Genomic DNA, 14495 nt, shown 5'->3' with positions numbered 1-14495 from the left:
CATAAACGGATCCAGCACGTCATCCTGACCCGGATGCAAGGCCTAACAAAAGATGCACGCAGATCCATTCAGCTCGATTCGATTTATTAATCCGTAAAAATCAGGACGGCTGCAGCTTCATGCCGGGGAGGAAGTGGCGAGGGGGGGGGGCATCATTACCGATGGAAGGGAATCATCAGGAGGCTGAATTGTGTCGTCACTCTTTCAGGCATGCCTGCCGGTGTTGTGAACCAGGTCTGCCATCATATGTTAGAAAGCAGTACTGCCAGCGAGCCACACGGGCGGCGACCTTCACACGGACGCTAGCAGCCGAAGTGCAGCTGCCTGGGAACCTTTTAAGCACTTTATATCGGATGTAGCAACGTACCCCGAGTGGCAATAAGATCCCGTTCATCGGCTTTCATTGAAAAATGGGCCACAAATGAATATTGTTTTCTTTTGCTCTCAAATATATTCTAAAAAAAATAAAATAAAGTGGGACTATCGCTTTCAGCAAAAATGTAAACAAGGCAGAAACGACGAGCAGGGCAGTTTTAGCAGGAAGGTGTGCGTAGGATTATTTTTATTTGGGGGAAACACTATGTACAGCGTAAATAAACACATTAAGTATAACATACTTATGTCTAATGTGGTGCAATATAACAATTCATAATAAACAGGAATAGGAAACTCAATACATGAAAATAAAACAATTTGCACTTTATTTAGCTAAAATGGGCTAAAAGGCAACTTGATTCTGTAGCGACGCAACAGTTTGCCTTCGTAGGGAATTTCCGTATTAGATGGGATTCCACAACGTGATTACACGCCGACACCACAATAGGAAAACGTTACATTTAGATTTGTTTTGCTATTACTGATTTACATGAGCGTCTCATTTGCTGACGACACATGACGCTGAATAACAGGGGATAAGATTGGCTGGGGCGGGGCGCCACCCTCAGGGGACGGACTGACGCGAGGACGAAGCAGGAAGCATCTTCATTCCAGCATGGCACAAGAATCATGCTGGAATCCAGCGCTGATATCTGAACTAACTACTGATCTGTTGATTATACAAATGTCTTTATCTTAACCCACGTTCTCCTCATTGATTACCCACGATGGAGAACAAGAACCGGAGGGCTTTAGAAATCCCTACGCCTTCCTGACTCAGTGTTGTGTTTGATTAAGAACAAGCCTGTCCCCATGATCGCTTCTTGCTTTAGCACCTCCCATGATGGATTTGCTAAACGTCGGCAGCCCCCGACGCTGAGTTGAACCCCCCCCACCGCAGCAGCCATGATTAACGGCCGCTGAAAACAGTTGAGATTGAAACGATTTGTGGCGGCAACCTTTCCAGAAAGCCCGGTAATCCGGTTTAAATTACTCTGGGCTCATCTGAACATGATTGGTTGAAACTCACTTTTACTTATATTCCCACTAAAACCCCCAGTGGTGCATTAATTTGCCCCCATGCGGGCTACAGCTGCAGAGTCTTTTGCACAGTTCATTCCAAGTCTGTCTCATTCAGAAATTAATTCTGAGCTGTTTTGTACGTTTGTTGTTAACCATGAAATGACTGTTCTTTGTATTACACGGATAACAACGTGTTTTTATTTCACCGACTGAAACGTGGGTGCGAATCTTGATTAGTGCCTTGCTAATATGCAAATAGAATGTTCTTCCTCATGAAACAAGGCAATAAGAAAAACAAAGTTAATATTTCCAAGAACTAAAGTAGTTTAAATGTTTTGTGAGTGCTTAAAAGTAAGAAATAACTAATTACATTGCGAGATTTAACAGCCCACAACTTCTGCAACACATTATTTAATCAATTTTAAATATAATCCTTTTTTTATTTTTTTATTATTGGATAGTCCAATAAGTAGATTTAATTCTACCAGTTTAAACTACAAACGGGAAAGAGTCAGGACCGCTAGCGATGCACCACATCACTTTCTGTTTCAGCGACTTCAGTCCGCTGGAAGTGGAACCGAGAATCCGCTGTGAGCCAGCAGTTTGTCAAAACTTGCCACGGTTGATTATTTTAATGTGATTGTCTTGTGATCCAAGTGATTTAAAAAAGGGTTTGTCCGAGCAGCAGAGTCACGGAGACGTAGAGTATCTCAACGTTCATGCATCTGTGTGGATCTCCAGGCTCCACTTCCGCCTTGAGATCAAGCTTCATGATTGATTGATTGATTGTGATGACAAGATAAAGTCACATTTTCACACAAAGCAACAGCTCACGTTCGAGGACAAACAAAAGAGCGCGTTTCCAGTTTCCTTTGATGGATGCCGGCTCTAACCGAGCACATTTCTACGACGCGCTTTCCTTCCACAGCGAAGGAGAAGATCACCATCGCCCGACTGAAGCCGGAGACGACCTACGAGGTCAAGATGTCCGCCATCAACGGCAAAGGTGAAAGCGAGAGCACCTCCGTCAAAACCTTCAAGACCGAGCCAGTCCGTAAGTACCGCCCCTTCCTGTTTCTCACCGCTTTGAGCCTGACAGCGCTGCTCGCTGCACCTCCTGTAGCGTCCAGGTGCTTTCACCTCCAGCCTCCTTTATTCTCATAACTCATGCAATCTTTTTCCAGCCAGGTTAGAAGATTCTGCTGCTTTAAGTCCGACTCAACTTTGCGTGTAGCCTGCGTCTCCTCCGTCGCCGGGCGGCATGACGCGCTCCTCCTCCTCAGGACTGTTTGCAGACTGCGCCTCCTTCCGTCCCTCGCAGAACTGTCCTTTTAGCTCGCCGTTCAGGCTGATTTGTGCTGCAGAGGGAAGGTGAGGGAAGAGTCGGCCGCTTCCCGTTTGCTCGTTGCCGGATGTTTCTGGGAACGCGTTCTTCTCTCGGCGGAGCGTTGGCACGGCTGTGTCAAACATCCGGCGTCGCCGCCAACCTAACAGTAACGGACAGGTGCATGCAGAGTGTGACAACTTGTTGTTGTTGTTTATTTACACACCATTAGAGGACTGATTCGTGTTTATTTATTCTTTTTAGACGTTCTCTGAAGTAATTGGTGGAGGCTTGTCCCGTCAGCGATGTCTAGTTTCGGGTTTACGCGACTAGAACGCGTAACACGGAGGAACCAGCCGGGAGCGTGTCGCCCAGAAACCCCGTGCTCTATTTGACAATTCCTCATTTGAATTTGAAAGTTCGATCAATCAACAGAACAGAGGGAAGGAAGGAAGGCGTGAGATGTGGCGATGGGCTGCTGTTACAGAGCTGCCCTCTTGTTCATATTTCTCATTTCATCCTCTTTCTTTCTTTCAATGTTTTTCATCCCGGTTTTCCGTCTGCTCTGTATTCCATCGGACTTCTCAGGGTCTCCTTCCACAAGTAAGTTTCATTTCTCCCTATCGCTTCTGCCTTATTTTCCTTTGTACTGTTTCCATCTCCACCGCATTCTTTTACTTTTTCCCACCGCTCTCTCAGAACACTGCAGTAAAGAAAAATGTCATGGCACGAACGAAGAGGTTCTTTTTGCGATGGATGATGTCCTTGACACGAGTGACCTTGTTTTCAAGGCGATCCTCAAGCAACAATAATAATGCATGTCCTACTTTGAAAGAAAAGTACGTTTATCCCCGCTTCTTCAGGATCCCTTGCTTTTAATTTACGCTGATGACTCTGTGGTATTTTTTTAACTACTCGAAACATGAAATGAGGAAATGTCATTTTATTGTAATATTTAGTGAAATTATTACTGCCAATAATGTTAAAATCAGGGAGATTGTATGTGTTCTTAAGAAAAAACACAATTTCCCAAAAAGTACAAACCCTATGCTTTTATTTAGAATTTTTAATTTGGCCGTTCACTCAGAGGTAACCGCAATTATCCTCCTGGTTTCTGTTGAGGTACAGCTTCTATTTATTACAGCCACCCAGAAACCGGTTTTCAGTCATGGATTTGTTTTCTGACTCACAGAAAATGTGTTTTCTGATTCATTGTAGGCTGCTGAACGCCATTGAATTAAAAAGCACACACTCTCATACGGAGGGCAATGAGTTATTTCCTGTATTATCACGTTTCCTGAAAGGGGGTAACAAAGTGCTTCACAAAAAAGACCAAAAATAAACGACCATACATCATGGTTTGTAAATTGTTCAATGTTAGAAGCCGATAAACCTGCAGCAGATAATTCATTAACGCTTTCCCTTCCCGTTAGTTAGTTGTTTCAGGTTGGAGCCTGAATGGTTTCATGAGACGTCGTTTCACACTCTGACAACTCGGTGCTGCAGAAAACCTTTATTCACAAGCCAGGATCCTAAAATAACCGTCAGAGCTGCAGCCGCTCGGAGAAAGCCCAGGGACACCACCAAGGCCTCAATAAATCTTTAATATAATTTGGGCCAAGGCCATTTAAAGCTGTGAGAATGATGAGTAAAAATGTTAAAATCAATACAGAATAAAATGGGTAGAGGTTGTAAGTTGGCCAGAGCGGGGGGGGGGGGGTCTGACTGATCCTCTTCTAAAATTACAATAGTCGGGCTTGAAAAAATAAGAGCGTCGATATTTTTATGCTGATTCAGCTAAACTGAACAAAGCCGTTAAAATAAGGCACTTATTAAACATACTAAATATGTATAGGGTTTAAAATAAATAAAATTCTAGAATGAATAATGCTGTAATGCTGTGAAATAAATCTGAGGGAGCCATAAAGCTGTTGGAAACGGGACATCCTGTAAAATGATGAAGCCCTTTATCTGTATCATTTATCCAATGGTGAGGGCAGCTGGATGCTAATGCTAATGCGCCACCGATATAAGGGTGCGGCGCCAGATTAGCATCTGTGCCCATGTGACAACGATCCTACACAGGATTTGACCGCACTCTAAATACAGGATTAGCTGGCAACACTTTGATAGATAGTCCAGTATCGAGCTTGAGTTAAGGCCTAGTGGTGTCGGCGTGTAATTACGTTGTGGAATACCATTTAATATGGAAATTCCCGACACGTTCAAAGGCAAGACTGAGGAAGCGCCAAGCTCCTGCTGAGAAGTCCGGCTGCTCTCACCATGCTCTCACCATCTTTCAGTTTCACCCGAGAGCCCAACCTCTTTCCCGCCCACCATCGCCGCTACCAGTATGACCTCTAGTGAGTATCCCGGTCACGGTGTGTCTCCCGTCTCCTGCCTGCCCGACTTCAGACTGGTGCGGGAGCCAATAAACCCTCTGTAGGGACGAGCAAACCCAAATTAATTTGGCTAACCGGTGATGCTAACAGTCTGGAATTGCCGTTTTTACTAACATTGATCAGGGAGATGAAGGTTATGGGTTCAAATCAACCTGTACTGGTACTTCCTTCCTGTAATTGGTCTAAAAGTGAACCATCCAGATCGTGGTTCTGTTTGATTTGACAATCGGACTTGAAGCATGGCGTAATAGGGAGGCTCCACTTTGCATGGTGCTGTTTTTATTCTCTTCGGGTTGTCGAAAGATTCCGCGGGCACCGTTCCTGCTGCCTCCCGAACCCAACTGCGCTTCTCAGACTGCTGATGAAAATCATTCCGTCACCGGCTGATCTGAGTGGCTTTGACAGTTGTTCGGTGTTTCTCATCATCGCATCAATCAGCTCAGACAGTATCGGGTCATCTGACACGCATGACAGCATTTCACGTACTTTAGGAGACTTTGTCTGTGCAGGAAATGCACTGATCCTGTTTAGAGATTCTCTGCAGGACTGGCAGATGAGGCGACCGACGGATGCTAATTAGCAACGCTTGCAAAAGCCCCGCCGCTACTGCTTCATTATTTTGTGCAACTTGCACATATTGCGCGTTGTTCTCCTTTGAGCTTTTCAAAAATTTTAAAAGCAACATTTCAGGTACCGATGTGTGACAATAGAATTTGTATAAATAATTGAAAACGACCCATTTGGATAATATTTAAAATAAATTAGAATGAGTTTTTAAAAGTATTGTACTGTAAAACATTTAAAATCTTAAAATTATAAATAAGTGAAAACTGCAAACTTTGCAACAGCAACAGCGTGAAAATGACAAATGTAACTACTACTACTACTACTACTCGTACTCCTACTACTACGAGTAGTACTACTAACTATTCAAGCTTTAAGGTTTTTGTCAAAGATTAACGTATCCACATTTCCTGCAGAAAGCACAGATCTGGTTGCCGTGACAACATCTCCAGCAGAGGAGAAAACACGCTCACTAGCAACAGAGCTAGCTGGAATACAGAGCTAATGCTTTGTTAGTTTAGCAAGCTGAATACAGAGCTAATGCGTTGCTAGTTTAGCTATGTGTGCACGCCTGCTAGCTTCCAGCGCGCCTCCCTGTCAGTCAACAGTGTCCGACACTCAGAGGCGTCCGTGCGGAATCTCCCAGGACTTTAGTTCCCGCACGGAGCGCTTAGATTGCGCTAGTATACATTTAATGAGATAAAATCAAATATAACCGAAACCGTTACACCCCTAGTCAGTGGGGTAATTGCTAGATGTCATTGGATGCTTCCTTTTAATTGCCGCCCCGCTATACCGCGTCAGGCTTGAATGCCGTTGTAGCAATGCTAACTCAATGTGTCCCTTTGAATCTGATTTTAACACCTTTGTGAGACGCAGCCTCGGCTTCGTATTAGCTGCCCCTGTGATGCAGGCTAATATTCCTGTGTTTCCTCTGTGTTCCCTGCATTTGTATCGTTCACATGCAGATTTGATTTCTCCCGATGTTCCACGTGTTAACGCTTCTGTCTGTGTTGTCCATCATATCGGGTCGCTGTTGTTTGCTTTCCTCTCATGAATTTAATGGCATTCAGAGCTGACAAGGGTTGAGAATGAACGTCTTCGTATTCCATGTTAAACTTCAAGGTTTCCAGAGGAGAACCTGTTCGTCTGGATGCCGGAGGGGAAGCACGGCAGACATTTAGTCTTTAATCGTGTTCTTCAATTCAATATCGACTTTATTTATTTATATTGACGTGCTTCCAGAACAACAAAACTAAGTCTGCTTCATGATTCATGTTTTTTTTATGTGTTTCTCTTGGTTGTTTGCGTGCCTTTTTGTTTTGTGGCGTTTTGTATGCATCATTCCTGTTCATTGGTTTATTCTGTTTTCATCATTCCCATGCCCCCCCCGCCCCCCGCCCATTCTCCCCTTCTGTCTGCCTTTCGACAACTCGTGTGTGTCCGCATCATGTGACTTTGCCACATGGCTCTTGCATGGTGCTGATGATGTCGTCTTCGCTGGCCAACAGAAGGTAATTGTTTCCTGTTTAGATTGCGATCAGCAGAGGATGTTTAGATTAGAGCCTTTTGACTTTCGTTCGGACATTTCTCATCGATCCGTTCTGTAAAGCGCTGCAAACATTTCACATGCATGCGTGATTGCTCCATCTCATTCGTCTGCAGACTTCATCTCGCCAGTGAATTCAATATTGGCATAATGTATTGCAATAAATTGCATTTACACCTGCAATAACACACATCCGTTTCTCTCCAGATAACTCTCAGGTAGCGCATGCTATCGTGTTTGCTAACCCATCCCTAAACGTTCACGTTAAAGCAAAGCAAACATTTATACCTGCTGATAGAACATACCTGCCACAGATCTACTTTAATTAGATAATTGCATGCATGGACTGATTAACTTACTTCTCATACACACCTGCATATTTTTTTTCTTCTTGACAAATGATGTACTTTGGCTCACACTGGTTCACTGATTGGTTCGCAGCAACCCACATGCAAGTTTAGGTCCTTGCTCTGCTGTCCTGTCTGCACGTGTCCCCGTCTTTTGCCTCTTCCCCCTGATGCATTTCCACACGCAGTGTTCATAGAACGTATGAGAGAGGACCGGGCGGCACGACCCAATGCATTTATTTATTACGGATTATTCAAAAAGCAAGCTTTTTTATAATAAAGTCATCATTTAAAAAAAAGTTGGAACGAGGCTTTCTTACAGTGAGATTCATGTTGGTAACAAAAACATATTCCCTCGCTGAACATGCATCTTTCAAATATAGATATTTAAAACACAGAACAGAAACATGTTATCCCGTGCAACAACAAACCCATACACACAACCTCTTTTCTCCTGCAGCATGCTCTCAATGAGTCCAGCGCTAGCCAGCGCCCGCCTTCCCTACGCCCATCGTGGGCCGTGCTCCATGTGTCTCGCCTCCGCTCCTGCCGGACATTTTCCCTCCTGCATGGAGAGTTGTCTCATTCTAACCCTCTCTTCCTCTTCCTCTGTTCTAGCCTCAGACAGAGGTTTGCTGACCTCACCTGAGGTTCCTGAATAACACTGAACGCGCCGACGCCGACCTGCCACCGTGTCCTGCTGCTGTTATTAACCGACTCTGACTCATCCGGCATGCTCTCTCCAAAACTAGTGGAAGGCTGCTTGCCGGATGCCCCACACAGCAGATCGCATAGTATCAGGAAGAAGTGCCTTTAATGCATTTTCATTGAACAAACCACTAACAGTGAAGCGCTCAAAGTTTGCTCTGGAACCATGAATGCTGAAACGGATCCGTTAGCACAACAGCTAACAGGAAGTAGTCGATCCAGATCGACGATCAGTTTGAGTTGTGCCCCCCCCGTGTTGGATCACACCTCACCCTCCCTCCAACAGGACCATGGTTGCTTTATTACTGGGTCATCGTGTTAAAGCTGATTCCGAGGCAGTTCTGTCACTCGTCCTGTTAACATGCTGTCCAACAAGTCACTTTGTACACACTGTGATTCTGATGCGTATGTTAGCATCTTGTAGCCTGAAACGTTTGCTGCTTTCATATATTTATGTTGAACTCGCATTGCCTTCATTGACTCTTCGATTTGTTCTGTGCAGGGGAACCCAGTGCCCCAAAGCTTGAAGTGAAGGGGCCGCACATGGGCAACAGCATTAAGGTCAACTGGATCAAGCAGGATGATGGCGGTTCTCCCATTACACACTACCTGGTCAGATACAAGGCTGTGAGTAGGATGGATGCCTGCACCACTTTGCTGTTTGGTTGAAATGCTAAAAGTAACAAGGAGCAATCTGCCTCCCTCTCCATTTTTGTAGTCCTTTCATAATCCAGTGGAACCTCGGTTCTCAAATAACTCCTTTCTTTGTTTTCAATTAACCCCGATATTTTCTGAATCTCTGCTTTATTTTTGATATTCCCTTATGAACTGATGTTCCCCTTACTAATTTCCACAGTACGCCGTACGTAATGACATTTCGTTTCGGTTTATTTTTGGTACAAAATGGCAGAAAATAATTACTTAAAATGCTTTTATTGTAGAAAATTCGAACAATAGAATTTGTATAAATAAATAAAAGCGACCCATTTGGGTGACATTTCAAATAAATTAGACTGAGTTTTTAAAACTGTAACAATTTAAAAATTGTAATAAAATAGATAATAAGTTAAAACTGTAAACTTTGAACACTTAGCAGTCTGAATATGACCAATGTAACTACTACTACTACTAGTACTACTACTATTACTAACTATTCAAGCTTAAAGGTTTTAACTGGAAAGATTAACCTGCAGAAAGCACAGATCTGGTTGCCGTGACAACATCTCCAGCAAAGGAGAAAACCCGCTCGCTAGCAACTGAGCTAGCTGGAACACAGAGCTAATGCTTTGCTAGTTTTGCTATGTGTGCCAACCTACGAGCTTCCAGCGTGCCTCCCCCTCAGTCAATAGTGTCCGACACTCAGAGGCGTCCGTACAGAAACTCTCCCAGGACTTTAGTTCCGCACGGAGCGCTAATATCGCGCTGGTAATAAATGTAATGAGAAAAAATTCATAAAACCGAAACGGTGCGCAAGTGGGCCGAGCCGAACGTGCAGAACCAAAACGGTTCGAACCGTTACACCCCAAGAAAATACGGTGTTGGCAGGTATGCTGTCGGCATGTAAATGTGCATTTATCTGGTGCGTAGGAACGGATTCCTCAAGTTTACACTATGGGAATATAGCTTCCATTTTCGAACAGTATTACGGAACGAAATTATGTCCGACAACCGAGGTTCCACTGTGTGTCTGTACATATATATGTTTTTAGATGATGACTTTTCGCACGGTGGCTCAGTGGGTGGCGACATGCTAATTTGGTGAATCGGTCGCTCTGTATTGCCCGTCGGTGTGAATGTGTGTGTGCCCTAGCGCTCGGAGCCTGCTGGGATCGACTCCCGCATTTTGGATAAGCTTCTAAAAAAAATGAAGGTTATGATAATTCTCTTCTCGTGGCAGAAAGCAGTAGCCTATGAACTTAGAAACCACTCCGGTTTTATTGCTATGTGAGCTACGTTGGCTAATGAAGTTAGTTCCTTTGCTCAAATTTCTAAGGACCTTTTATCTGTGGTTTCCTGGTTCGCTTGCAGGGTCGGGCAGGTCTCAAGGAATCCGAAGTAAGCTTTCCCTCTCACCTGGTTGCCTGGTGTTGAGCTTTGCCCCCCCCCCCCTTTGCATTCCTTCCTCAGAGGGGTGTATCTGACTGGAAACCAGAGATCCGTCTGCCCAGTCGCAGCGAGTACGTGGTGCTGAACGGTCTGGACTGGAACACGGACTACGAGGTTCATGTCGTGGCAGAGAACCAGCAGGGCAAGTCGGAGCCCGGCACCCTCTCCGTCAGAACAGCCACAGAGCCCACCACCGTCCCAGGTACCGCTCCCACCATCCCGCCCCCCCTGGCACCCACACACAACAGCAGAGCACAAAAGCCCCCGCCGTGACCAGAAGGGCTCTGCCCTAATCTAACCAGCAGCGTGGTCTGACTTCAGGCATAGGTCTGCTAAACGACGGGATGGATTGGTTTTGGTTCCGAAGCCGACGTGCAGTGAAGTGAGAGGCGACTGAACGCAGACGAGGTGCTGGCAGCGGATAAAAGTAGAATGTTAACTCGTTTAACGGTCTGTTTCTGGTTCCGCCTCCTCCACCTAATCTTTTGGAGATGTATACGTTTCGTCTTTTATGCTCCCACCACCTTATTTGCATTTAAAGACGTCGCGCTCACTTCACACAATCGAAGAGGCCGGGTTCTATGAGGTCGGCGCCGCCTTTGAATCCACGCGAGGAGCGGCGACGCTCGGATGTTTCCCGCCTACGTTATGGATGAAACGTTCTGGCTCTCGGCTCCCGCGGCCGTCAGCAGCAGCTGATGCTCGAGTTGAGTGAGCTCTAAAGCTGCTCCAGGTATTAGTCCGACCCACAAAACTTTGTGGCGTGTTGTTCCACCACGTTGGTCACGGTCAGCCTCTGCCCCGCTGTTGTTTCATGCGTGTGTGTGTGTGGGGGGGGCTCTTTTCAACTTGGGCTGCCTCCCCAGCGAGTCTCACCTGATCCGTAAAACAAGTCGAGCTGATAACTTCTTATTTTTGGCCCATCCCATCCTTTCTTCCAGCCACACCTTTTTTTGTTTCCTGTCCTATTAATTTCCCTCGAAAGACGGAACCTTTTTCCTTCAGATGTTTTTCATTTGAAACTTTGATCGCACATCAAAGAATCTTATTTGACAAAGGCAAAGTGGACTAGAAGCAGAAGAGTGAGTGTCTGGCACATCGGATTGATCAGCGATGAGCCCTCGTAGAGCAACGAGCAATTTCATCTCATGCCTTCAGAGCAAGAGCAACAAAAGAATCAAAGGGTTTGTTCAAGTTTGATTGAAGACGTTTCGCCTCTCATCCAAGAGGCTCCTTCAGTCCTGAGACTGTCCAGGTGACGGGGAAGAGAGGCGGTTTGAGGGAGGAGTTAAAGAAGACATTTCTGATGGACTGTCCAGGTATGAGACGGGGAAGAGAGGCGGTTTGAGGGAGGAGTTAAAGAAGACATTTCTGATGGACTGTCCAGGTATGAGACGGGGAAGAGAGGCGGTTTGAGGGAGGAGTTAAAGAAGACATTTCTGTCAAACTGGAGAACCCATCTCTGAACGGAGGAGGAGGATGAAGACGCCATCAATCAGCAACACGCAATGAGGGATTGACTCTGTCCCCAAAATCCACAACCCCCAACCACATGAGTGCATCCCAACATAACAGCTCACCTGAGGGTGGGGGGCAACAACCCTTCACCTTAGGGATGCTAATGAGTCCTGGGGACTCATAAGTCAGGTTTCATGACTGCCGGGGAGTCTGATTGCCTTGGTGGTTTCAGTCCCTTCTTTGTTTCTTTGTTTTCTGCTCCAACAAGAGTATAAGTATCTAAACTCTCTGCCAGTCTCTCAGAACTGAAGAAGACTCTTGGATGAAGGTGAACCGTCTTCAATCAAACTTGAACAAGTCCAGTTGACTCTTGTTTTGTGCTCTTCTTGAATTTATCATGACCTGGAGGACGGAGAACCTGCACAGACACTTCAGAGCGATATCATTACAGACTAGGTGCAAAATATTCCTGCCAACATCCACTATGAATCCATTACGAGGCTTCTGGAAACTCATTAATGGAAATGGTAGAATTACTAATAAGTGGTTTTGCTTATTAACTATTTATATTTTCTGAAAATTGCTGGGCAACAAATGCGGTATTTACTCCAGTATAACGGTTGCATTTCTCCTTAATTGGAAAAAAATAGAGCTGCAGCTGGAGAGGAAAACGAACAGAAGCAAAATAATGCATTCAATGTCGGTTCGGATGTGCTGACAAAAAGAAAAATGCATGATGGCAGCAGCTCTACCCTTCAAAGTGACTAAATAATCATCCCCCTTCTGCTGATGGAGACCAATTAGCAGGACATCATCCTTCACCTCCTCCTCCTCAGTGCAGGTGGCGGTGAAGAGGGTTTAAATTCCTGCAGAGAGAAACAAACTCCAGCATTCCTATCTTCTTTCCACATCTCATCTGTGTTTTGTTTTTTATCCATCTGCTGTCGACTCTGGGATCCGTGGTCGATCCGTGGCCCGCAGACATCCCTTACTGTCTTCGCACGATGCGGCTTCTAACTGGAATCATTTTGTCTGATCTTTACCGGGGACCCTCAAACAGCCGCCGGTGCATGGCCCATAAAGAGACCAGCCATTCACTGCTTCATGTCCTTTCTGGGAGGTTTGGATCACTAATAGTGCTGCCAGGGCAGAAGTTCACATGGGCTTCGTCCAAGTCAGTCCCCCTTTCATTTTCACAGTCGTTTTGATGCTTGGTGCTGCTTCCAAGCTGCTGTTTTTCGGCTTGGCTCCGAGGTGTGTGGGGAATTTCTGGGTGTTTATTTTTAGCAGCCACATCTGCTTATAATTCCATTTTTGTAGCGTCAGCGTAAAGCAGCTGCTTCTTAAACATACTCGGGCTCTTGGCACTAAATGTGCAAAATATCAAGGCAGGTTTGATCCGGTTTACATTTGTTCCACTTGTCTTTTTTTAAACACACACTCAGAAAGCAGTCATAAAAATGCAGCGAAGGAAAAGCAACATTTATCGAGGTGATTGGATCAGAATTGGGTGGAATCTGAAAACAATTAGTTCACATGTGGAGTCAAAAACAGTCGAATTTGGCTTGTGAAATCTCCGTTGTCTCTGCAGGTACAGCTGGGCAGCATTAGCATGCCGCGGATTCACGGCAGGCCCAATGCTGCCCAGCTGAAGGGTGGTGCAGCTCCGTCAAAGTAATCCAAAAGTAATCCTCCAGCTAAAAAAGAGAGCGGAATGCAAACAGAGAAGTGATGCCTGATTCACCCGAATCGCCCCGCTCAGGTCGAGAGTGGAACAGAACGACGACCAAAGTAGAACGGCTATGACCGTTTGCAGTTCTGATCCCAGGAGATGATAACGTCAGTCCATGTCATGAGGGGGGCCTCCTGCCAGCTTCTGGTCTGAATGTGTTCCTTTGCATGGGCCGTCCTCCCTGCCATTGCCAGTGTTGTGAGGGTGGGGGGGTTGGTGCTGCTGTGAATGCTGCCCTGCTCTCGCCTCTGCAGTCACACGACTGTGAGAATAGCTGCTTCATTTCTACTTCAATAGAAAGGAGTCGCCACATTTGTGCAACGGGACTGGTGATGCATGCTCTTTGCTGCCCCTGCAGGTGTATTTGGAAAAATGCTCAATTTCATCATCACATTGTTTCTCAACCCGTTTTCTGCGGCTGTAGCGCCGGCGCTAGTGTTGTCTATGCCCAGACTTGGAGAACCGGCGCCGGTGCTCAGCAGGTGGTGCTGGAGCTACGGCCGTGGTGATGGCCGGGCGTGCCCTCACCCTCCGTAGGTAGAGGGTTAAGTAAATTTAATGATCCCACTTTGACCAGAATGATGTTTTTTTTTTAATGTTTGGAATCGGTTCATCTGTAAAGTTGAATACTGATTAATAAGCCTCGTGCTGCCCTGGGGGAGTTTTAGATTCCTTACACTATCGTCCTTTTTGGTCTGAAGTAAGGCGCTGCTCATTTGGGGCGAGGCGCAGCAACAAACGAACCCAGGTCTGAGCTGCTGATTGGATATCGACTTCCAAAGAAGCACGTAAGGCACCCAAATCTCGAGGTGCATTTCTAGCCATTGTTACTCCATCAACGACCTAATGGGTGAATGAACAAGCCGTTCAGACTGTTTATGCCTCAGTGGAAAGCTAAACGCTAGCA

The 14495-nt window shown here is 45.6% G+C and overlaps 1 protein-coding gene across 1 annotated transcript in view; it reads left to right on the top strand.

The window, feature by feature from the left end:
- The window catches only part of ncam1a (neural cell adhesion molecule 1a), a 62464-nt gene that overhangs the window by 30671 nt on the left and 17298 nt on the right, over positions 1-14495 (top strand). The window contains exons 14-18 of the mRNA XM_068744835.1: positions 2327-2471; positions 5039-5085; positions 7200-7202; positions 8795-8919; positions 10420-10605. Of these exons, the coding sequence (XP_068600936.1) occupies positions 2327-2471; positions 5039-5085; positions 7200-7202; positions 8795-8919; positions 10420-10605 (506 nt within the window). The remainder of the gene's footprint in view (positions 1-2326; positions 2472-5038; positions 5086-7199; positions 7203-8794; positions 8920-10419; positions 10606-14495) is intronic.

The sequence above is a fragment of the Brachionichthys hirsutus genome, chromosome 10 (assembly GCF_040956055.1).
Source record: "Brachionichthys hirsutus isolate HB-005 chromosome 10, CSIRO-AGI_Bhir_v1, whole genome shotgun sequence".
Taxonomy (NCBI): domain Eukaryota; kingdom Metazoa; phylum Chordata; class Actinopteri; order Lophiiformes; family Brachionichthyidae; genus Brachionichthys; species Brachionichthys hirsutus.
The sequence above is the reverse complement of the archived record's forward strand: the minus strand, read 5'-3'. Positions and strand labels throughout refer to the sequence as shown.